Source organism: Colius striatus, chromosome 18 (assembly GCF_028858725.1).
Source record: "Colius striatus isolate bColStr4 chromosome 18, bColStr4.1.hap1, whole genome shotgun sequence".
Taxonomy (NCBI): domain Eukaryota; kingdom Metazoa; phylum Chordata; class Aves; order Coliiformes; family Coliidae; genus Colius; species Colius striatus.
The window spans coordinates 7,830,249-7,855,539 of NC_084776.1; the positions used below are offsets into that span (position 1 = coordinate 7,830,249).

The window sequence follows — 25,291 nt, forward strand, 5'->3', positions numbered from 1 at the left end:
GCTTTATTGTCTGTTAATATATTCTTCAGCTTCAATTTCACATTGCAGTGTTCCCTAACCATGGGAGAGGCTGTTCTATGAAAAAGGCCATCTGATGTACCTTGTGGTTAAGCAGATGTTATCTAGCTTGGTAATGTAATTGGGCATTCTTCCTGGTTCCTCGTGATGAAGGCAGGAGAAAAGAACAAAACCTGATGACTTGATATGAGTAATTGCTTCATTATTTGCTTCTTCACCATAACCATCAGCCCAAAGAAGAGAACAGCATGACCATTAGACCACATTTGATGAGACTGCAATGCTGTGGATCTTTGGTGCTTCACTATCAGATGAAATCACAGGGAAAGGAGTTAAGCACGTGGATAAAGTATTTACTTCTTAACCATATGCACTTAAGCCCACAGAGAGAGGCTGACTGTTGCTAGCTGTGCTCTGTCCTAAGCCAGTGAATCAGGCCTTGGAAAAAGCAGAGAGCTAATGTATGAGGCTTTAGATCAACACAGCTGCCTTGCCTCCTGTATCTGAGCATTGTGGATTGATTCTGAGAGGCTGAACATCTGTGTTCTACTAGAGAGGAGGGAGAGCTGCACTAAATCCTGGCCAGTGGCAAGAGGAAAGTGGCTCAGAGCTGGAGTAGGGCAAGTCTTAGCTGTTGTCCTTGGCAGTGGTGTCTGTCACTGCTGTTCTTTGCATTTAGTCTCCCTGGGTTTGGCAATCAGGTTCATACATGCATTTGGGTACACAAGGACTCTGAACACACTGTCCCCAGTGACACTGAGGAGAGCTAAAGGGGCCTTGTTCACTTGTGAGGTTACACAGATTTAACTGAGATCTCAGCCATCATTTCAAGCCAGAGATTCTCTCTCTCTATATGGGTCTGAGCCCCTCTCAGGCACATCTGACTGCCACATCTCCACAATTCAGTGGTTTTGTTGCTTACGAGTAACAAGTTCCACCAAATGCATTTCATAAGGCTCTCCCTTATTACCTCTTTGCAAGCTGGAGAGCCAGGCTGCTGCACCAGGGCAGAATTGATATGTGCCTGCTGATGAAGCCAGGGCTTACAGGCTCCTTGGATGTGAACTCTGCTGAGTTATCATAGAATCACAGAATGTAGGGGTTGGAAGGGACTTTTAGAGGTCATCTAGTCCAAACCCCCTGCCAAAGCAGGTCCTACCTAGGTCACACTGGGGGAAACAGTTCCAAGTCACTGCTGATCAGTCCTCAAGACCCCTGTGTGCCATGTTCTGCAAAGCCTGTGTTATCCAGGAATGCTATCAGCAACTTTGATCATCAGGCTCATTTCTATCTCCCTCTCCAAGATGTGGGCAGGTATGTTTCTTATGAAACCAACTCACTGAGCACAGAGCCCAATATTCCTGCAGCTGTAACGTTAGGTAGTAACAAGTTAGCCCTGAGTTTTAATCCCAGCTTGGGCAACTACTTGTCAGAGTCATTAAAAAGAAAAACCTGTTTTCTTTTTGTTGTTGTTGTTAAATGAGGATAATGATGAAATTAAGTAATCAGGATGGTAAGTAAGTAACTAACTGTGGCATTGAGTGAGCACTCCATTAGGACTGCAGGGTCAAGGGAGAATGGTCAGTTACCTTATGTTTTAATGTCTTTGAGAAGATGACAGGAAGGAGGACAGATCCTGCCAGTGCTGCAAGTGTTCTATGCTGGTTGGCTGGCTCTTGTCCTTTCTCCCAAGCATCTTGCTGTCCTGGGCACCAGCAACAGGACTTGTACCCTGCAAAGGGCAGAGAGCATGGCTTGAACTTTGCCTTGAGCTGTGCTGCCAGCAGCACAGAGTTCTTCCAGATGAGTGAATGGGTTCAGTGGGCTGTAACTGTCTGGCCCTTTCCTGCTGACTGAGAGCCTCCAAGCTGTTGGACTTAGCAAAGTGCACAGGGTGATCCAGGCCCCATTGCACATGCAGCAGTGCCAAAACCCACCCTCTGTGCCTGCCAGGCCAATTACAGGCTCTAGGCAAGGAGGGTAAGTGCTCTGTTGTGTTTAGACTGGGTCAGTGTAGGACCCTCATCTGCTGGGGAACATGTTTGTCTGGGAGATGCTGCTGATGGAGAAATGACACATGCCACTTGCAGAAAATGCCTTTCATGCCTGCCTTGAAGCTATAACATCCATGTTGCAGCCTATGCCATGAACAACTATGGAACCGTTTTGGTTGGAAAAGACGTTTAAGATCAAGTCCAACCACTCACACTGCCAAGCCCACCACTAACCCATGGCCCTCAGCATCTCATCTGTGTGTCTTCTGAATCCCTCCAGGGATGGAGACTCCATCACCTCCTTGGGCAGCCTGAGACAGTGCTTATTTAACCCTGTGGGTGAAAAAGTTCTTCCTAATCTCCAATCTAAACTTCCCCTGGCACAACTTGAGGACATTTCCTCTTCTCTTATAATTCATTACCAGGGAGAAGAGATTGATCCCCACTTTTTTACAACCTCCTGTCAGGTAGCTGTGGAGAGTGATCATGTGTCTCTTCAGTCTCCTTGTCTTCAGACTGAATGTCCCCAGGTCCCTCAGCCATTCCTCATCAGACTTGTGCTCCAGACCCATGCCCTGCTCTGGTTCAGTGTCTTTCTTGTAGGGAGGGGCCCAAAACTGAACATAGTATTTGAGGTGTGACCTTGTTGAACCTCATACAATCAGCCTCAGTCCATTGATCCAGCCTGTAAGAAGCAGCTGCTGAGGGTATCACAGCTGAGTGAGGCTCAGAGCTGCTGCAGGAGGTGCAGCATCTGCAGCCTTGCTGGGTGCAGGTGCCACTGGGCTCCCAGGAGCCTGCCCAGGCTCACCCCTCAAAGGATCACTGTGTGTGAGGAGTTTGGCATCACACAATGGGGACAAGTGAGATTGACACATAGGCCAGCTCTGCACCTCTGCCTGTGCTGTGCTGGCACAGGACTGCTGGGGGGAGGAAGTGTTTGGCACAGAGGATGGGCAAGGTTGGTGTGGGATGGGTCAGATCTGAGCTGTTATGGCAGGGCTGGATGCATCAGGCTCACAGGGTACCTGCCTGTACAGAGACAGCAGTCTCTCAATCCCTTGCTTTCAGGAACAATATATTCCCTCACTAATCTTACAAAAGAGGAAGGTGGGGGAGGGAGTAAGCTATAAATGACTTACCTATTTGAAGCCTGTGGGCTCTGCATTGTATTAAACATTAACCTGCTCTTCTGAGCCAAGGGACTGATTCTCTTGGTAATTCTGAGCCTGGGCAGCCAAAGAAAAGGATTCTTTGTCAGACAGTATTTCAGGGGGAAAAAAAGAATCCCTTCAGCCATGTTCTGTCTCATGGTGTTTGTTTGGCCCTGTGGTAGAAAGCCTGCTCCACAATTTGCTGTTTGTATTTGTGCAGTGAAGCTGATCAGATGGCTGTACCTCAGCCACAGCTCTGAGAAGGCTGCTCACCAGCAGCCCTGCAAAGGCACAGGCACATGTGTGGAACCATACACTTAATCCCACACCTACATGTGATCACATACTTAATCAGGCACATGTGCACATATATCTGTGTGTAAGGAGAGCAGAGTTGTCTCTTGATCCTTCTGTAATATGTATCCTTACTTGTTAAAAGTAGTTGTGCCCATCAGGGAGATGCAGGCACGAGCAGAGGAGGGGATGAACATTCAAGAGTAGTTTCTGCTCCTGACTGTGCCTTTCCTTGGTCCATGAGGTGAGGTGAGTCACTGTGCTGCTGTTTCTCTGTAAATTGTGACTAATGATTTCAAAAGCAGCCATGGATAGAGTAACATATTGTTGCCATGGGCTTAGAGGTGTGTTTATTTAAGCACAAAGCTCTGGTGGTTCAAAAGTTTCCTTGAGCTCTTTGCTGACATCTCCTTGGTGGAGAACAGAGTACAACAGCACATGGTGGTGGGTTGAGTCGTTGCTACCAGCCTGGAAGGTGGGAGTGCTCCTGAGCAGTTCCAGGGCCAAGTCTGGCTGCTTAGCACCAAATCCCCCAGCAACTTCAGCTACTTCCTCAAGGTTTGTACTAAAGCCTAAGATGGGCTTAGATAATCCTTTTCTTTTTCCATATCTGTGCCAATCTATGGCTGAAAAAACGGTTACAAAACCCAATAGGACTGTATCGTCCCAATCCAGCTCACCTTTTCTCTTTCTCTGTCCCAGTGCAACATCAGGATTGGGGCTGGGGGGCAGAACAGTTTTGCTCCTACCATGGAGAAGTCTAAAACCAAACAGAAAGCTTCTCCTACTGAAATCCTGCCTTCCATCTGGCAGAATTTTCTCATTTGGATGAGACTTGTGCTCTGCACCTTCGTGTGGGTGACTCACCTGAGCAGGATATCTTTCCAGTGATCAACCTGATCCTTCCTGCAGCAGTTCAGGCTCCTGCACCTCACTGTGCCTTTAGTCATAACTCATCTTCATTTGCTCTTGCTTCCTGTGTGTGTTCATGATGCCCCTAGCTTATTGCATTTACATAACTAATTGTCCAACGTGGGTTTCACCAGGCAGCAATCAGGAGCTTCTCTGCTCTCTCTGCAGACCCATATGCTGAGGCACATAAGGAAAAGCAAAATGGAGCCTCCTCATCCTCAGTAACCTGCAGGAGATGCCAGATCCCAGAGCCAGTTATGGGATACATGGCTCTCTGCACCCCCCTGAGCAGTGAGGAACAGCTCACACGTAGCTCTGCCCGTGTCATAACCTTGCTGAGGCATTTTGCTCACCCTTACAGCCTTGAATGAATCCTTTATGTGTGGGTTTGAAGAGGAAAGAGGTGTTTACACCGCAGGGTGCTGACTGGCCAGTAATGCACTTTGAACTAGAAACTGCCTGATTTGAGAGCAGCGCTCACCTGAGTCGCTCTGGCAGTGAAGGGCCGAATCAAAGGCATGGGGTGTGCCAGGCTGGAGGCATGAAACTCCCTCTCTCCCTCCCTCCTTTCGCTTCCCTTTGCCACCCCAGCTGAACACACTGGGATTTCCAGGGCTGGGAGTTGGCAGGAGTAGTCTCCAGGGACCGTTTGCTTTCCGAGGGGGTAATGTGCAGCCACTGGGGAGGCTGAACCCTGCTCTACTCCTGCCAGTGCCAGAAGAGTTGGAACAGCCCATAACTGTGCAGGAGATTAGGGAAGGTGTGTGCTAATTGGAGTGCTGAGCTGCCTCTGGGCTGGAGCCACGCGTGTGGATGCGGTGGCAGAGTGTGTGTCCTCTCCCCTGCCCGGTTCCTGCCAGCAAAAGGATTGTGCCTGCTGTACAGCACCCCAGGGATTGCTCACCCCACCACCTTCTCCCACAGCACCCCAGGGATTGCTCACCCCAGCACCTCACCCTGCAGCACCTAAAGGATCACTCACCCCACCGTGTCTCCTCGCTCCTGCGCCTATGTCCCAGCTCCAAGCGACGGCATGAAGAAATCCTCGTACTCAGGTGAGCAAGTGGCCACCTCTCTGCCTCTCTCTGCTTCTGAGTCTCAACTCTGAAATGTGACCTACTCTAGGTGGTCCTGCTCTGGCAGGGGGGTTGGACTGGATGATCTTTGGAGGTCCCTTCCAGCCCTTAAGATTCTGTGTTTCTGTTACAAAAGAACCCAAAGTACAGCTTGCATAAGCTCTTTTCCTTCTGAGCAGCTCTGTAGTGGAGTAAGCAGTTGTTTCAGTGTGTATAAACTCTGTTGATCAGTGGGAAAGGGCTTAAAAAGCAAAACAAATCCGTGGAAGCCGCTTGTTCCAGGCAAAAGTTGGTGCTGGTGGCACAGAACTTGCTCTTCAGAAGGCACCTGAGCCAGTGTGGGCTGAGCTCTGGTGCTGGAGGGCAACGTGAAATTAAAACTGGGTGGTGGCATTGTGTGTGGCACTGGCTGCCTCTGGGGCTGGAGGGGCTTCTAAATTGGGGATGGAAGAACTGGGATCCCCCAGGATCCAAGACTCTCCCTGCTTCTGACCCTGTCTTTTCTGTTCTTGCCCTGTGGGCTTTGTGCCCTCTGCTCTCACAGTTTCACGCAGGCTCCTTCTGCCTGAGCTAACACAGGAGCAGTAACCATGACTGATGTCATTTCTCTGAGTGCTCTGTGAGATCCTGTCAGTGTTCCCAAGCAGTAGCCAATGCACAACAGAGTGAACAAACACATTGGTCTGTTGCTCAGGTGACTCTGGCAGCTTCTCTACCTGCAGGACTTTGCTCTGCAGCTGATTTCTGCCCAGTTCCAGCTACCAGCCCATGACCCCATGCTCTATAAGCCCAGTTCTGCCTTGACTTTGCCCTAACCACTGCTGGGACATGGTGTCATTACTCTGGCCTCCTCCTAATGTGCTGAGTTGGTTCTGGCTGCACTGTGGGCATGTTTGGGGCAGCTGCTGTGCTGTGAGCCAGTCACTTGAGCCACATCATGGCCAGCTGGACTCTGCCTGAGCTCAAGGCATTAGGAGCTGGGGGTTTGTCTTTGCCTGGAAAATTCCCTTTGTGATGCTGCTGCCTGTTTATTGTTCAAATTAATTAGTAATTTTTCTCTGTTGCACATTTCTCTTTGCTCATTAGTGTTACTAAATAGGCTGCCAGGGAGGTTTTATTAGGGCTTGTATGCTGGGAGCCCAAGAAAGCCTAAGCATGATTATTAGCATGTTGTAATGGATTAAAGTGGGTATATTAATGGTTGTTCTTTGTGCATAGGGAAACCCATTATTTGTACAGGCTCCCTGAGGTGCAGACAGTGGCAAAGCAGCCCTGGAGCAGACAGGAGCAATGCAAGAACAGATCTGCAGATGACTGGCTGTCATAAGAAAAAGCTGTCAATGTTACATGACCTGCTATTAGGACTTCTTGCAGAGGGGGACAAGTGGTCCTTAATTGTTTTGCCTGCTTTGGGTTGATTGTGCTGGAGTGGAGCTCTGGCACTGCAGAACCCCTGACATGACTGATGTGTCTCTGGCCAGTGTCTAAATCCACCTTCAGTTGGTGTTGCAAGGGAAGTCAGTTGACATCTGCTCAGTATCTTTCACTCAAAAGGGACCGTGGTTGTATTTTGCAAACACTGCTTTGAGATTCCTCTTGGTTGGATGCAGCTATTTAAGGAAAAAGAACAGAAGAATTACACTAGCCAGTCTACTCTGCATTAAAGCAACAGGATAATCACAGTGTGACCACCACTAATGCTGCAAAAAGCTCAGGCAGCTCTTCTGAGCAGCTCTCGGTTGCACGTGGCAAAGGCTCCGCTCACAGCATGGCGCTCCTGGCTGTGCTGGGGCTGTGCCTCTCACTGATTCATTGGGCAGGAAGGCTCTGGATGAATCACCCCTGCACTGGGGAGGTCAGGCAGCCTCTGGGAGCTGCACCTCTGCAGTACAGAGCCAGCCCTGCCTGGCCCGTCAGCCTTGGATAGTTATGAATGAGGAGCTAGGATCACAGAATGGTAGGGGTTGGAAGGGACCTCTAGAGATGATCCAGCCCAATCCCTGATGGTCACTTGCTTTGGGGAATTTCACCAGGAATCCAGATTGTTTCTCCAAGACAGGAGTAAGATGTACAGAATATTGCAGACCCTCTGCTGCCAGAGGAATTAGTGAGGTAGCAAAGTGACTTCTTAGCCACAAAGGCTGTGCTTCCCAAGCACATGGCTGAGAGCCCCTGACAGGCTGGAAATGCAGTGCCTGGCAGAGAAACTCCTGAAAATGTTGACAAAAGGAAACAATAGGCATGTTCTAAACACTTTTTGAGGTTAGGGAGCATCACTCACTGGCCTTGTTTGCTCCTCTCCAGTATATTCTGGATCAGTTCTGTTGACTCAGTCTCACTGAACCCAGCTGAAGAATCTCACTTGACTTCACCAGGCTGAAGCTCCAGCTCCATTCTCCTGTATGAACACAGCCCTGCTGCTGTAGTGCTCTCCTGCTGGCAGCCTGCTCCCCAGCCCAGATATACCTTTGCTAAAGTACTTCAGGGGCAATCATTACCCATCTGCTGTGACTTTTGAGCACATGCCACGTTAGTCGGGATAAAGAGTTTGCTTTCAGATGCTTTAACTCTTACCAGCAGAGAAGCTCAGACCTTTGTGCCCAGTAACCCCTTTTTCCTGGAACTTCCTGGCAGCAGCAGTAGGAGGAGGGGAGAGGGTGAAAAGGGGATTTTACATGGCAAGTCAAAAATGAGCAATAACTGCTATCAAAGCCAGCTCTTACGTGTTTGCTTTAGGGATGTGTATTATTTCAGATGCTTAAGTCAAGAAGAAAGGGGGTTTTTTCTGAGATGTTTTACTTGTCCTGGGATACTATTTTTTTAAAGGATTTTGTGATTCTCATTTTCCATTGCTCAAGCACAACTGCACTGCCAAGGCAGCAATAGCAGGACTCATGCTGAATGACACGATGATTTCTATGTATTTTCAAGGATGGTACAAATTATTCTGGCCAAGGACTGTTTGCAGTTTCAGGTTTCTTTAAGATTTGGCATGCACTGAACTAAGAATTACCTTAATTACAGCACCTCCTGAATTATCCATAGTGGCTGTGTGTGACCCACCCTTACCTAAACTATAGACTCCTAATTTATTACTGAAGTGCTGAGGGAGAAATAACTCCTTGAGAAATAACTCATATATGAGCTAAGGCTATAGGAAAAACTGCAGGAGTAACAGGACTGTGATCTGATCCTCACATTAGGATTTGGGAACAGGTTGTTTTATTTCCCATATCATGACTTGCAAAATGATTCCCTATAAAACATGGGCAATCGAATATAAATCAAACTGGAATTGTTTGCACTATCTAGACTGGAAAGCTTTGGGGAAAGAGCTCTGATGGGTTGGTTTATAGTGTCTCAGGATCTCCCACTGTCCCAGCCTGTTGTGTTGCCTCAGTGCTGACACCACAGAGTGTCCTGCAGATGCTGAACACCCTCAGCTCTGGCCCAGGTGTTTGGGGGGGAAGGTGGGTTTGTACCTTGGCAAAGAGCTCCCTGCTTGGGCTGGGTGGGAGCTGCTTGTTGTGGGAGCAGTCAGTCTCCTGGAATGATCTGGAAAAACTGAGAATGAATCTTTTTCAGGCTGATACTGCACGAGAGAGACCCAGTACTATTCCCCCAGTGGCTTTTAATGTCACTGTCATAGAAGTCATTGGTTGGGGCAGAGATGACCCAGTGTTTGCTGAGCCCCATTGTTCTCTCCTCAACCATACCCTGTCTCCTGTCATCTAACTGGTGTTGTGTTTGTCTAGGTCATGGAAAAACAGAGTTGTTCAGACTGATTTTGTTGTTGTTGTTCTACATTTAGTTCCCTGGCCTAACTGCAGTACTAAGGAAAAAATATTGCTTGGATCCAATGAAAACATTCATTTAATCTGAAATTGTCATTTCAATCAGAAATTCAAAATAGTTTGGCTTGAAATACATAAAAATGATGGGGATGTTTTCAGCTTCATCTCCCAGCTTAGCTCTTACTCCCCAAAACCTGCATTGCTGGGCCAACAAGCTGTCATTGAAAAGAAGAAAGATAAAATTGTAGTGAGGGTTTGCAATCAGCCACAAGAAGCCAGATCCTCAGTCTGTGACTGTTCAAACCTGAACTCAGTGCAAGCAATGCCTCTGGCCAGCCCAGATGGACAAACCCCTTTCCACTTGTTACCCATGTGAACAGCTCTGCCTGTGCCTGAGGAGCTGAAGCAAGTCCAAGGTATCTCTTGCAAGGAAATGTTCAGCTGCTGTGGACTGAGAGCAAAGCCCTTTGCAGTTGTGCAGTAACAAAGTGGTTAACGAAGAGCCAGCAGCTGCTGGCATAGCTGGGTAGGGCTTGTGCAAATAGCTGGTGAGTAAGTAAGTGCAGCAGCTTTCAGGAAGGCTTCTGCAGAGCAGCAGGAGCAGAAAAAATGTCAGGGTTTCTATTCACCCCATGTCCTCACTGCTGGTGGACAGAGCTGCCATCAGAGCCACAGGCAGTGAGTAGCTCCCTGCAGCTCCCAGCATGATGGTTATTGAGCTGCCATCTGTCTCTGCTTATATTAAAGGTGAGAGTTTCTGTGCTGGGTTGTCACGTTGCTTACATGTGACTCCTATCTCTCACCTCACTTACAGGATGCCATTTTGGCTCTTTTGCTGCCACATCCCTGACTTCACCCTCTTCCAGGTCTCTGCACTTGAGCAGAGCAATGAAGCCTGGCCTGGGCTTTTTCCTTTCCCATCAGTGGCAAAGCAGAGCTGAAGCCTCTGTAATTGAGGAGAGTTTTGGAGGAGCAGAGGGATGAGGAGGAATGGTGATGCTGGCAGTGCCCTCATGAAATAAATTGCCCCAGAAACACCAGTCCCTTGCCTGAGGATGTGAAAGTTTTATACAAGGTAGATTTGTGTTGGCATTTGATACCTTGTGTTATTGATGTAGCAGGACTATGAAGTGAATTTGTTTCTTGATGATCCAACAGTCGAAGGGCTTTGTGCCTTGTTTTCAGAAGGCTGAGAGCTCTGCAGGTTGGCTTGGCCAACTGTGTGGATGATCTGCATTGTAGGACAAGAGAAAAATGGACTCAAGTTGCACCAGGAGAAGTTTAGATTGGAGACTGGGAAGAACTTCTTCCCTGAGAGGGGTGTCAGCCCCTGTGCCAGGCTGCCCAGGGAGATGGGGGAGTCCCCAGCCCTGGAGACATTGCAAAGCCATGGAGCTGAGGCCCATGAGTTAGTGATGGGCTTGGCAGGGTGATGGGAGTGAGTTGGATTTGATGATCTTAAAGGTCTTTTCCAACCAAAACAATGACATGATTTGGATTAATGTGAAAGATATTTGAGTCCCAATGTCCATGGCCCCTGTCCTTGCTTTACACTCCCAAAGAAAAGAGACAACAAGCATGATGCAGTGAACAGGCCAGTGTCACAAACCAGTGCCATGTCTAGGAGGCAACACTGCCCAAGTTTGCATTGTCTGCTTAATACCTAAAAGCCTTTAACAATTCTTTTGATTACTTTAAAATGAAGAAGGTGTATGCTTTAGAGAATTAGGTTTCTAATGTGTTTGTTTTCTTCTGTGGAGAACCTGTAATTTTCCTAGAGTGCCACAAGTCATTGGAGCCTGTAGGACAAAGGCACACTGATCCTCAGACCATTCTCAGTGACTTTCACAGCCACACAGTCTGGTTTTGTGGCTTAGCAGATGTCAAGAGTTGTTGATGGCAGCTGGCATCAGTCCTGGCAAACTTACCTCTGTGCTTCCTTGCTGCAAAAAATGAGGTGAGAGAGTGAAAGATCCAGTCCAAAAGCACAACTGTTAAATTTTACTTGCATGCTGACAGAATATACTGCCATAGAGGTCAGTGCAATCTGTGGTCATGTGTTGTTGATGGCTTGTGTTGATTGAGGTGATCTTGTTAAGGAAAAATTCTCCTGCAGCAGTGCCACACTGTGCTGGGCTGGCAGGATCAGTGTGACGGCTCTGGTTGTGTGCTCTGCTGTTGCCAGACTTGGCTGTCATGTGCAGGCAGTGGTGGAGCTTTGCTTCAGGTAGCAAAACAACCCAACATCTGTTAGGAAATAGTTTGGAGAAGCATGGGAATGCAGCATGTGGAGAAAGGCAAATAAGAAACCGCAACATGTGGACATGCAGAAAATAACAAAAAGCTCTGTGGGGCCCAAGGGGGTGATTGCTTCCCCAAAGCACCCATCATCTTCTCTTGCCCACCTGGGATGAGCAAGGAGAAGCAGTGCATGTGAGTGCAGAGAATAACAAGCTGCCTGCTCACTGCTTGCAGGGAAATCACTCCCCAAGCCAGTGCTGCTGGCTACCAGATAGCGAGTGGGGCTCTCAGCATGAGGCTGACCTGGCTGCTCTCAGATGAGTGTAAGATGAGGGCAAAGTCTGTAGAAGAAGAAAGGACTTTGTAACACAGCAATTTGTGAAGATTTAACTTGTTGCTATAGATGTGGAAAGTCTTTGCTTGCTTTTTGTTAGCGCCCTGGTGCCAGACAGGAGAGAGTAAGGCCACTTGTCCTGAGGGGTGATGTTAACTGGCCAGTGTGTCTAACAGCACATAGAATCCCAGAATGGTACTTGTTGGAAGGAATCTCTAGAGATCATTCAGCTCAACCCTCTGCTAAAGCAGGTTCCTCTCGATCAGGTCACACAGGAAAACATGCAGGTGGATTTGGAACCTGCAGGGAAGGAGACTCCACATCCACCCTGGGCAGCCTGTGCCAGGGCTCCATCACCTGCACAGCAGTTTTTCCTCATCTTCAAGTGGAACTCCTTGTGTTCCAGCCTGTGCCTGTTACCCTTTGTCCTGTCACTGAGCACTACAAAACAAATACTGTCTCCATCCTCTCGACACCCACACTTGAGGTTTGACAAGGTCCCCCCTCAGTCTTCCCCAGGCTGAACAGCCTCAGGTGCCACAGCCTTTCCTCATAAGGAATATGTGCCAGTCCCCTGATCATCTTGGTAGCCCTGCACTTGCATCTCTCCAGCAGTTCCTCTTGAGCTGAGGACCCCAGAACTGGACATAGGACTCCAGATGAGGCCTCACCAGGGCAGAGTAGAGGGGGAGCAGAACCCCCCTTGACCAGTTGGCCACACTCTTCTTGATGCATCGCAGGATGCTGTTGGCCTTCTTGGCCATGTGAGGGCACATTGCTGGCTCATGGTTACCTTGCTCCCAGGTCCCTCTCCACAGGGCTGCTCTCCTGCAGATTCCCCCAGCCTGTCCTGGTGTGTGGGGTTGTTTCCCCCCAGGGATTTCCCTTCCTGCCCAGTCTGTGTCCTGGGGAAAAGCAGCCGTGTTCCCAGCCTCGCTGGGCAGCCGCTTCCCTGAGGAAGCAGCGGTGCAGTGAGAGAGAGGTAGTACAGTCACTGTGAGTCAGCCTGTTCCCACATCATCCTGCAATGACTTACCAGTGACAAGGACAGCTTGAAGCACCCTCTAAAGGGTTTGTGTTTAAGAGGAGGGTTCACTGCTGCCTGGGATACTGCTTTCTGCTGCAGAAGTCATCATGCAGGTGATGAGTCAGATTTGTAAAAGCCTTTCTCACAGCTGCTGTGAAATGGAGCACTCAGTCCATCCCTGCAGAAGCCCATAAAGGAATCCTGGCTTTGTGCTTGTAGGGCAGCTTCCACTGTCATCTAGTGCACAAAATAGCCTCTCACAGGGCTCAGTGGAATTTAGATATCTTTAGAGCAGAGACCGACATCAGTGTGGGATGGGAGAGGAAAATGTCCAGTGGTGCTACATCTGTTCAAACAGCTGACTGTTCTGGGCAGAACAGGGCTTGTTGGGAAGCCCCTGCTCAAGCTTTAACACTGATCATTGCACTACAGTGCTCTGAAGCACCATGTGAGTTATCTCTGTGCCCTGAACTCTGAGTTTCAGTGAGGGACAGGCTCAAATCTGATGCTCAGAGCATGTAACTGTCTCCTCCATTTCCCTCAAACACCATGCTGCCTTTGAGGCTCCTAAGTCGAGCAGATGGAAGCTAAAGTGGATGATTGCAAGCTGGAACTAGCAGCAAATGAGGGTTTTCTTTTTCATTCTTCTTTTTTTTTTTTTCCTCTCCTTTGTCCATGCCAGATGAGTATTATTTACAGGAAACACTTTGTGCAGCTCTGAGATTTGTTTAGAGAAGGAGTGTAGGGGGAGGAGACAGCTAAAGGCATAATGGAAATGAAAAAGGTCACAGTAATGCTCAAGTCCACGATTTCCTGGTGTGGGAGTTGGGCTATTCTGGGGAGCGAGGGAATAATGGAGCTCAGGCTCCAGCTCCCAGGGGAGAGAGTGCTCACTGAGGGATGATCTGAGCCAGAGCTCAGTACCCAGCAGCTCTCCCCAAGGGCACACAAGGCTAAAGGTAAAGCAGCTGCTGGGAACACAGAGGGTCCCTGATGCTCAGCACATCTGGAGTCATGTCCCATTGCAGACTGTGGCAGTGAGGCTGGAGAGACTCTGAACACACAGGCTTGGGGAGCAAGTTGGAGTCCTGATCCTTATGAGCAGCCCCTGGGTGCAAGTTTGCTTTGGTTTTGATGTTATCAAGAGAAATAGGGATTGCCTATAGCTTTGTATAGTGACAGAATAAACAAAAGAAATGAGGACAAGATGCCCTCAGCAGCTGCTGCTGAGAGCTGCTGTTGAATGACTCAGGGGCTGCGTTCTAAGTGCCTGGACATGTACAAATACAAGTTGCTGAGAAGAATAACAGATCTTAGCAAATTACAAGTCAGAACAAAGGACTTGCACATGATAGACCATGGGAGGTGGCAGGGGTTTGTTGGAGTGAGTTTAAAGTTGATGAAAAGCTGTGAGTTAAGGAGGCTGGGGCCTGCAGGAAAGGTACAGCTTCTGCAACAGAGCAAGTGTTGGCCATTGATCCATCTGGTGGGAAGCTCCCAGCCTGCCCTAGTCTGTGCCTGATGACATTCTACAACTGCTTTGCTCTCCTAATATTCAGTTTCCATCTTCCATCCATTGTGACTTTCAATTTTTTCCATTCAAAGCAACATGTATATATTTCTATCAGTAGGAATAAGGATGAAACATAATTCATTGCCTGCACAGAAGTTAGTTTCAAGCACTGAAAGGTGGTGTGGCCAGCCCAGCCCTGAAATGCCATAATCCTTCTCATCCCCTGGACTGCTTTGGGGAAGGTTTCCAGCTTTGCTAGTTTCCAATGTTCTAGTCATAAAGGAGTCATGTGTGCTCTGTTGCTTTTATCTAAGGTCAGTTACTAGAAGCACCAGGACATCCTTAAATTCAGACCTTTCTTACATGCCCTTGCAGCACTGTCTGCCACATGAAGGTGATTTTCCCCTCTGGTGTCCTGCCTTCATGTGTCTGAGAGTATGTTTCATCAAGCTGGGTGTAATACTGAGAAAAGTGAGTCTGAGTTATGCCCAAGCTATACCAACACCCACCGTGGGATGTCAAATGCCTCTTTGTTTGATGTTCTTTTTTAGCAGATAGGTTATAGCTCTCAGGGCTGTTGAGTAGTTACTGAAGAGCTTGGACTTCTGCAGCCTGAAGGACTGACATTACTGTAGCTAATTGCCCTTCCACATTAATTGTCATTCAGCTCCATCTGTAAATGCTTTCCCAAATTGCTGTACTGACAAGTGAGATGCTTCGCTTGGCCGAGTCCCACGTGTGAGCACGGGAAGGCTGGTGGTGCTGTGGGTTGTCAGGGGATGTCATGGCTTGGGTGGTCTCTCCCATCCCACTTGGCAGCTGCAGTGCAAGGCTGGGATTTATTTCCCAGAGTGGGTTTTTTGTCAGATGAACCTCCCAACAGTGATGTGAAGTAATCTGACAGCTGAATCCTGCAGTTAATGTCGGCAGCTATGAGTTAATGTTGGGGAGGATGAGCTCAGCCCTTTCCAGTTTGATCCATCTGGGCCTCCACATCAGAGCTGCTCTGCTCCTTCATGGGCCAGCTGCTCTCTAGGAAATCAGCATCAGGCATTAATGTTTTACAATACATGTCAGGCTTTTCAGACAGTGTACGTGGTGGGGAGAGGGGTGGAGGTTGTGGCTGAAGGGTTTATTATATGTTTGGCTTTGCTAAGTTGAAGATCATCATGGGAAGAGTAGGAGCCCTGTGCTTGAGCTGTGGTGGAAAGGGAATAGTAAAAAATCACTTCATAATATGTGTTTGGATTAGTGTTCAGGTCTTACTAAGACTTTTATGTCCTTTAGGCCATGAATATAAGTATGGAAGCCTCTGAGAATGGGTATAAGCCAGAGAAGCCTCCCATGTCAATGTACTGGGTGCTTCTTATTGCAGGAATCTGTGTTAAGCCTTTGCACAGACTGCTTCTGTTCCTTGGTGCACAGTTTGTGGGCTGCTGTTGGCAGAGTTTGTGACACAGAGGAAGGCTCAGTGGCTCTGGGCACTGGGAAGCAAGGAGCTAGAAAGTTACTCCAGGGCACAGTAACCCTTGACTTATTTCCCAGTGGCATTTCTTTGTTACAGTTGTTATAAACAGCCTGATGAGGTTGTAGGGGTTCTAATGATCACAGAAAGACTTTTTTATTGATCATTTCCACTCTGGGAACACCTCCCTGAAGAAGTTCACCTTTCTCATGAGTGGCAAAGGAGCCATGAACAGTTTGTAGCCTTGTCTTCAAAACCTTCCCTGGATAATCACAGCACAGGGAGATGGCACAGGGCTCTCTGAATTTGTCAGGCAGACCCCAGGCCCCTGTGTATGCAGCCCACCTTAATATGTGTGGGGTTTTAACCCTGTTAGCTGGACAACAGAAATGACATCCACAGGGAAAAAACACACTGACTTCTTAAGTCAGGAGCATTCAGGGCCAGAAATTGCATATTCCTTTTAAATCTATGTGGCTTGTTGCAGAAGGTGTCATTAGATGGAGAACAGTGGGTCAGAAAAGGAGAAGACATGGTGTTAAAAATACACATTGTGTCTTCAGTATGGCAATAAATTCTGGCTGCATATGGAGAGGAGGCTGCTCAGACACCCTGCTCATGAGTTGTGGCTTTTCTCCTTGCTCCTCATCACCTCCTCTCTGCTGATGGTGGCTGCCAGGATTGTCCAAACAGGCATTGTGGTGGCTGCTTTACTCAGGACTGCTCCATGCTTCTGTGCTTTCTGTCTGGAGATGACCTTGTTTGAATTTTTAGAGCACAAGTTTTGCCAGGGTGGGTTTGTTTGCACTTCTCTCTCAGCAAATACCTGGCTGTGACGTGGAGCTGGGGCAGGTGGTGTGCAGCACCTTGTCTAGTTCCAAGGTACTCACAGTTTCAAGGCAAAATCATGGCTTATTAACACAGCCTGAGGATCTCCTGTTAACCCTGTTGAGTGGAGGGTGCTGGGATCTAGGAGACTCTGCTGCTCCCTCAGTGCTCATGAGGCTGCAAGGATAGGGCAGGCTGAAGCAATCAGCCACACAGATGTGATGGAAGCAGCCTGGTAGATGCAAAGCTGGCCATGCCTGCTCAGGCTTTCTGGCTTTTTTCATGTAGGCAATCTGTCCTGGCTTCTCACACAGGAGGGGAACTTAAGGACATACTAGAACCACAGATAGATAAGCTGGTTAAGTGCAAATGAACTCTTGCACCAGGGCTCCTATGCCTGGCACAGGTGGCTTTTCACATCCAGTGCACAGTTTTAGAGCTTTGCAAAGGGAACAGCTCTAATTCTCATTATGCATGAGGTGAACTTCTGAGGCTGAGCTCAAATGCTGCTGGTCACCTCAATTACAGGGCTCTAACACTCTGCCTTCCTCACCTCAATTTGCAGCCAGCTCCATCCCACCTTCTTGCAAAGCACTTGCCTGGAGTACTTGTCACCTTAAGCTATTTCTCTAGTTGATGATGACAAAATTTGGTGATTCAGACCATGTAGGATGTGAATCTTTGGTAGGAACCTCCTGCAACCACTGTTTTGAGAGAGTCTAGTGTGTAAATGTAAACCTTTGCACCAGTCCTTACTGAACCACATTGCACCCTGTTTGGGTTTTTTGTTTGGTTGTTGTCCACTGCCAGTGTATCAGAATTAATTTGAATCCCAGTATTCTCTAACATACTGGCATTTCATTCACTTGGGGTCATCTTCATCTTTTGTCACCTCTGTTTCTTGTTTCTGATGGTTAGTGTTGTATCCCTTGCTCAAAACTTAGCTGGGAGATCAGGCTTTGGATTAAAAACTGCCTTGGCATAGTCCCTCAGATCATCCCAGACACATCCAAGCCCTGTTGCCTATAGATTATGGGCAAAATAAGACTGTAAACCAAGTAGAGACCTCTGAGTACTTAACCTCCTTTTCTTTTCAAATCATATCATCATAATCTTTGCAAGACAAAACACTGTTTCAGCTGCAGGTTGGCTTTCCTTTTCATTTTGCTTTCTTATGGAATAACCCACTGGTGTTAGATGCCCAGGAGCTCTGGAGGTCAGTGCTTTGTTTGCAAACAGGTAACTTAAAGGCATGAGGAGTGACAGTTCCTTCTGGAGAGGAACATAGCTGTTTCTCATCTTCTCCAGGAACATGGGCTTACCTGGCAGTGGCCTCTGTGCTTGTATGAGGAGAGCAGAGCCATAGAGAGAGGGGCTTCAGGCTGCTCCAAGGGATGAATAATCATGTCCTCTTCTCCTGTGCTCCCAAAGCCTCCTCAAGTGTCCACAGGAAATCTTTTGTGAAAGACATCTGCTTCTGCCACTTCATTGCCAAGGAAACTGAGCTGAAGAGAAATAAGCTGCCTCCTTTGGCTTGTGTGGCCAGGTTGGGGCATAATCAGATATCCTGACTCCTGCTCCTTGTCTAATGACTGTGCAGATGACCAAAGTGCTTCCTATTCCTGTGTCTTCAGTCTTTCAGACATTGATCTTAAAGCTAGGAGAGAGCCAATATCCTGTGTTACAGAGAGCTGGGAAAAAAACAAGGTGGAATTGAATTTTGCCTACACTGAGCCATCTAAAAGCATCTGAATCAGAGCAAGGCCCTGCTGCCTTGCTCCAGCCAGGGGCTGTCAGATGAGTCACCCTATCTTCTACCTCCATCTGGGGCTGGAGATGACTCACCAGCTGCAGAGCCTGACTCCTCTGACTATGGAGCTCCTGAGGAGACTTTACATAAGCAAACACTCAGGCAGTTGCTGCCCTAAGGCTCCAGCTATCTATAGGGGAGCAAGGAGTCAAACCCAGGCCTTTGGAGACTTCTAGGTAGTGGGCATCATTCCTTCACAGACACTAAAGCAGTCAGCCAGCAGCTTGCAGCAATGAGCAGTGGTGCAGGGAGCAACTGCTTTGTGCACCAGCAGTTTTCAGGACTGCCAGCATCCTTCCATGCAGCTGGGGCTGCATCCCCTGAGCTGCTCAGATCCCAGCTGGTTGAGGAACAGCTGGATCATGCTGAGGACAGAGCACCTTTACAGATTTGGTGTCTCAGAAACGGTAAATACCTGTAGTCTGTACCAGGGATCATTCTTCTCTGGCTCCAAAACTGCTCACAGAGAAGTGGTTTTGGGGAGAGGGAGAAGGATGCCAGCAGGAAGCTTGCTGAGACAACACAGAAGCATTTTCTACCCGTGATCTCAGTCTCTAGTGATAAGGCTGGAATTTTGACACCCTCCCAGAACATCCTCCCCTGGCCCTTTGTCGAACCCACAGCTCTGGAGAGGGGAGGGATGCTTCTTCCTGGCCAATGCTGCCACAGGGAAAACACAGGATCAGGGCAGGTTTGTGCTAGAGGGACATGGCAGTGCCATGGATGCTCACTGGACAAGGTGTGTTGTGTCCTCTGACTGTAAAAGATGCAGAACTTTGACATCAGAAGTGACCTGAGACTCCAGACAGAGGAGAACCTTTCAGATTTGGCTGGCTGCAGCCTGTGCATGCACTGTGGCAGGTCACACACTGCTTCATTAGTTATAGCATAAAGAGCAAGTCCATAAACTTCACCATGCTGGGAATCCTCTCTTGTGTTGCTGCTTGGCACAGCACAAGGTCTCAGTAGTGCCAGGGGCAGGGTGTGGGGGTCTGGGGTTCTCAAGACTTGCAGGCTGAGCTTTCCAGGGAGCAGCAGGGAGCAGATCTCATCCTGTGCACAGTCATAAACGTGGGTTATTTGTTACAGAAACAGCAGCAATTGCCTGGTTTGTGGTGGGGATTTTCATAGTGGAGGCTGAGCATGTGTTGGGGTGAGTGGCTTGAGGCAGGTCTCTGGATGGGCCCAGACCTCCAGTGCCCAGCTCTGTTACACCGAGTGTGCCATGTTCCACGTACAATGCAGCCTTTCAGCCACTTCTACAGAATAGGCTTTGTGTCTCCTTGTGTGAGCCCTCTTTTAGGAGAGAAAAGCTTCCTTCAAGGCTGCAGGCAGTGCTCCATGACTTGAAATGGTTTTTACCTGTGCCAGGAGCGATCTCACTCTGCCTTTTGTCAGGGCTGAGCTGTTTGGTGATGCCAAGTGCTTTACCTTTCCTTGCTGGCAGCTGCACAAACCTTTGAGAAGAACAAGTTATGTTGGTCCCACTTGGTAGCTGAGAAGAAGAGTGTGTAATGATGAAGTAGTATCAGGTAGAGGTGATTCCTAAAGCTGAGGTTTATTTAAATGAACCTCTTCTTAATCTTCCTGCTGCCCCTCTGTAGAGCTGACTCTTGGAGAAGCAACATCTCTTCATAAAGAGATGGAGTTATAGGGCTGTTTGTAAAGGCAGTTTTGCAAACATAAGCTGAGCTGCAACATTAGGCACTCAAATACATCCCAAAAGTTGGCTGAAGTTCTGTTCCAATTGCCCTGCTGCAGCCATTATTAAATATAATTGTAAGATACAAGGGAAAACGTTCAATCCACTGGCTGGACTGCCTTGGCTACTTCTGGAGCAGACTTAATAGCAGAAACCCTTCAACTGTATGGGTCCAGGGCCTCATTGTAGTCTTCAGTTGTAACTTCCCTTCTTCCCTGATGTTTAAGGACAGCAGACATTATCTCTATAATCTCCAGTTAGTACCTGAATCCTTCTTTACAGTACAGCTACAATGTAAAGACATTCAATAATGTATCCCTGCAGCTCCTCTGAGCAGAAGTGTACAACTCTTCATTTTACAGGTAGGGAAAAGGATAGATGCAGGAGGAAAGCTCTGTGCAGTGAGTTGGGGTAGAGCCATGGTGGCAGCTGAGCGGTTCCTGACTCCTGTTGCTGAGCTGGTTCTCCCTGGCTGCCCAACCTCAGCATTCTCCTGGGTGAGAGAAGCAAAATGCAGCTGGAGTTGAGGTTCAAGATAAATGTTAGAGTGTGGATGTTTGGTGTCTCACAGGAGCAGCTGTGGTTCTGACCTTATGGTTCTTGTCCAGGGCTCCTCAGAGAGCTCCCTTCTGAAGCACAGCTCAAGTCCTGGGCTTCAGGCAATGCTGTGTAATATCAGAGAGTCACAGGGGTCCTACCAAAGTGATCCAGACTCATCCAGGATCTCCTGTTCTCAATCAAGTGGCCAGACATTCTGTGAATCTTGACTCTGGGTATTTGTCTGAGTTTCTGGCTGTGTAGGGAATGGGATTTAGTGACTGTGGTGGTCCCTTGGCTGCTGCTTTACCTGTTGCTGATTCTTCTGTCTGGATGTTACGTGGCTGCAGTGGAACATCTCTCCTACTGTGTGGAGGACAAAGGCACGTTGTCAGAAGCCTGGACTGAGACTGGGACTCTCCTGTTAGTGTCCAAGTAAAATCCCTGGCTGAGTTTTTCCCCTGGTAATGTCTTCTGAGTCAGACAATGCTCTTGAAACTGAAGGCTGCCCCTTATCTCCTCCAGCCATGAATGAGGAGTTGCTCACTGAGTCTGGGAGTCTAAAGTGGCCTGATGGGGTGTCCTGTTAGCCACAGGCACTGGCACACCTCTACCTCAGCCCCAAGGGTCACCCAGGCTCAGGAGAGCCCTTAACCTCTGCCCTTTGTTGTCTGGAGCCCTTTGGCTAGTGAGCCCTTGTCTCTGTTCTCCTCATACACCCCCATCCCTCTCTGGGAAAGATCAACATTTGCCTTTCAGAGCCTGGCAAACAGAAGGGGTCTGTATCACATCCTGATGGCAGCCCCAGGCTTGAAGGGCTCTGATGATAAATCCACTCATGTTTGTTGCAGAGGGACCTCTGAAATACAAGTTGGGGAGCTCTGTGTGTCTGAAAGAAGAGCAGAGAAGCAGCCAGTGGTCAGCCAGTGGTCACTGAGCAAATGCTGTGGCTGAGAAATAGAATTTGGATTGTGTTGAGGTCACAAGAAGGTGGTGAGAAGTGGATTTAAAATCTAAAGATGACTCTTTCTTTGAAAATCTAAGGTAACCCCTTAGTGCTGAGTGTGCCAAAGCTGCACAGGGTGCCAGAGAGCAGCAGAAAGCCGGATGCTGGGCTGGGAAATTCACACCAGGAGTTCTCCTGTGTGGTCAGAGCCAGAGCATTAGGAGCCTGCAGGGAGTGGGGAGGAGAGCTGCAGGGTGGCTTGGGAGTATTCAATCCATATGGAAATACCACATTGCAGTTTTAAGATTCCTTTCCCCTCCTTCAAAGCTGACAGTGGGTTTCTCCAATTAACCCATGGCCATTACCAGGCAAACCTGAGGCACTTAGATGTGTGCTCCTGAGTCTGGATGCTGTAAATGATTGGGGTTGTGGGTGTTTTGGAAGGCAAAGGATGAGCAGTGATCGTTTTTTTTTGTCTTTGTTTGCATAGTGCTCTGTGTGCTGAGCCTTATCCCTTGTCCATTCAGGCTCTGGGGCTCTGCTATTAATGTTAATCATTAACTAACACATTTCTAACTTGCTCAAGCTCTTGTGGCAGCTGGTAAATGGAAGAGTTTGATTATTTCCTCCTTTGAGCAAGGCAGCAGCTTGGATCAGTTCAGATGCCTTCTCTCCTTTCCATTTCAGCTGGGATGCTACAGGTTCTGCTGAAATGGGTGGGACCAGATCCAAGCTGCCTTCACAATGGCTTTGTGAGCTGTGTAATGTTTTCTTGCAAAACCCCCTCATGTAGCAAAAACTACCCTGAGGACACTGGTTGTCGTAGTTCTTGGGTCCAACTTCTCTCTCAGATTTTAGATGCTAAGGAGAGTGAGAACATTTGAAGACAGAGTAAAGCTACAGGAACAAGATCTCTTTGGAAACCTGGTTAGCTTCAACAGTGAGCTGGAAGTGATTTCAGCCTTGTCAGTAGTTACCAGGTCCATTCCCAATCAGAACAATTTATAAATCCTTCTCCCTTCCCTCCTGCTGCTAAATAAAAGAATCACATAGAGCAGCAAAACTGACAACACATACAAATAACCCATTATTTTCCAACCCTTTCCAATTGGTGTGGACACTTGCATTATAAATATACATTTGTACAAGTCATCTGATGTGTCAGTGTGGTGATGTGGCATCCCCTTTGCTGCCCAGCCTGATTACTGAAACACTCTAACCAGAAGGATCACAGATGATGACTAACATGCTTTCCCATGTGAAAAACTGCTTGTGCTCATTTTTTTTGGTGTGCTTTCATGATTGTCCAGCATATCTCTGAATGACTATCAGCTGTGAGGAATTTGTGGGCACTAAGGAACAGATGATCACGCAGAGTGGTGAAATGATCTCATTATTTCTATCAAGTGAATATCTGAGGATTGAGTTTCCTCACCTCAATAAAGGCACGGGGCTGGGGCATGGTCTCTGTGCTGTTTGAAGGCTATTTTAACTATTGAGCAACTTGCCAAGGCATTTAGAGTCACTCTAATGTTTTAATCTCATCATTGAGATTGAATGTCTCTGAGAAGACAAGATTTTGTTCAACCATGAGCTTGAATTCACAATGACTATATAAAATGTGTGGTGTTGGGTTTTGCAGGTCAGTCAAGGCAATTTACTGGCCTTAAGCTCTATGAATGCATCAATCCCTGAGAATTACTGCAGTCTGAATTAACATCTTGAAGCAAAGCCTGAACTCGAGCCAAGGTTAACGTGCTGGATCCCATATCATCTTCTACCACCATGGTGCTAACTTGGCCTGTTTGCAGTGGCCAAGGGCTCTGGGCAGACCACTGCTGGGCTTGGGGAAGCCCTTCTAAGGTTAAGAAAATGAGACTTGATTCTTATCATTAACACAAGCTTTTGGAGTATTGTTTTTTAGTGTTAGAATGTGTTTGGCACCTGCCAGAAGTATAGCAATGTGGTAGGAATATATGCATCTTGTTAATGTCAATTCTCCTGTGGTTTCCCTGAGGGTTATCTGCAATCCAGCCTCAGGCTGGCTTCTTTCTATGTGTGAACTCATGGCTCCACTTGTATTCATAGTGCTGTGCTGATTAGCAGCGTTGTCTGGCCCCAGCCTGATGATATCCAGCTCCCACATCAGTGAAATGGTTGGTTGTGGTTTAGGCTGTACAGTCTCTGTGCAGCCTTTGACCCAGACACATGCAGCTGGTTGGTGTACCCATGTGGTGGTAGCTGTGTTGGAGATGTGTAGTGGTCTGCTCCTGAGTCTGTAGTCCCTTGGGACCAGCAACAGCATCCCTCCATTCCATCAGCATCCCTCCATCACAGCTCAGTTTGCTGCCAGAGATATTTGATCCAGAATGAAACCATGCACGTGGGTTGAGGGGTTTTGTGTTTTTTTTCTAGCTGTACTCAGCTTCTTTGTAAAGAGTCTCTATTACACAGGGTCTGGAGAAGTGTCTTTTACTCTTCAGGGCATGTTTCTGATTAGTGCTGGAAGTGAACACAATTTTTTCCCTTTTCTGAAAAACCCCATATTCCTTGGGAGGTTGATGTTGCAAGTGGATTGCAAGTTAATGGAAGAGAGGTTACAATCGTGTGGTTCATTGGATTCTGACTCGAAGCAATAGAAACTCTTCTCCCTTTGCTACTCTGCAAGCAGATGACTGTCCCTTACCATCCCCAGCTCCTCCAGAGCCCAGTGACACTCAGAGCTCCATGTGCAGGGCTCTGCCTCTGAGGGCAATGTCCTATGACAGCGTTAAAGCCCTGCAGTTCAGTCTCCAGCAGCTGGTCCAGTGCTTTGGAGAAGGCACTGTGGTGGTGGTTGTGCAGTGTGGATCAAACCATGTGAGTGTTACCCTGTTAGCAGCTCCAGGCCTCATTACTCATGAAGTCTCCACCCATTTCATCTAAGGAGATTTTAGAGCCTGTCTATGTGAAGCAGGATGAAATACAGCTGCCAGTGATGGCAATTCTCTTGCCCACTGCCTAGATAGTACCTGTGAAGTAGATAAAATGAGATGGATTTCACACCCTGTATGGTCCTGAACAGATGGACATAAGAGTGTTATGATGGATATGTACATCCTAAAAGGGAGTGGAAAACTGTCACAGCAGTCTGCACTGGTACCTGTGCCAGCTCAGCATCCATTGCAGGGCACAAAAAGTGACATCTTTGCTGTCATCTAGTGTTCTCCCTAGCTGAGGAGCTGGCAAAGGGCAGGATGGAGAAGAGGAGGTAGAGCTGTGTGCCTCTGCAGTGCCCAGGCTGTGAAGACCCTGTCCTGAAGGGAGCTGACTCTAAATGTTGGCCTTTGCTTTAGAACTGAGGGGTCTGCTCCCCTGCTGAGGGGTCTCCTTCCACCCCAGTGCCAAAGCTGGTGAGTCTAGGGATGGCTCCATGACTTGGCCCAGACCTGTACACCCCAGGAGAGAGCTCTGGAGAGCTGGGAGTGAGGGAATGTCTGTAGGAAGAAACTGGTCTTGGATGGAGACATCTCCAGTGTTGTCTGGACACCCTGCTGCCTTTGTGCTGGGTGAAGAAGGAACCTGAATTATCTGATCTCAGACCCACAAACAGAAGCAAGGGACATGCTGACTTCTCAGATGAGCTGGTGCCACTTTGCTGACTCCA

General features: G+C 48.1%; 1 protein-coding gene across 1 annotated transcript in view; it reads left to right on the forward strand.

The window, feature by feature from the left end:
- Nucleotides 1-5,010: 5,010 nt before the first annotated feature.
- LOC104553472 (septin-9) overlaps nucleotides 5,011-25,291 on the forward strand; it is a 133,200-nt gene continuing 112,919 nt past the window's right edge. Inside the window, exon 1 of the mRNA XM_062010855.1 lies at nucleotides 5,011-5,427. Within this exon, the coding sequence (XP_061866839.1) occupies nucleotides 5,406-5,427 (22 nt within the window). The 5' untranslated portion in view covers nucleotides 5,011-5,405. The remainder of the gene's footprint in view (nucleotides 5,428-25,291) is intronic.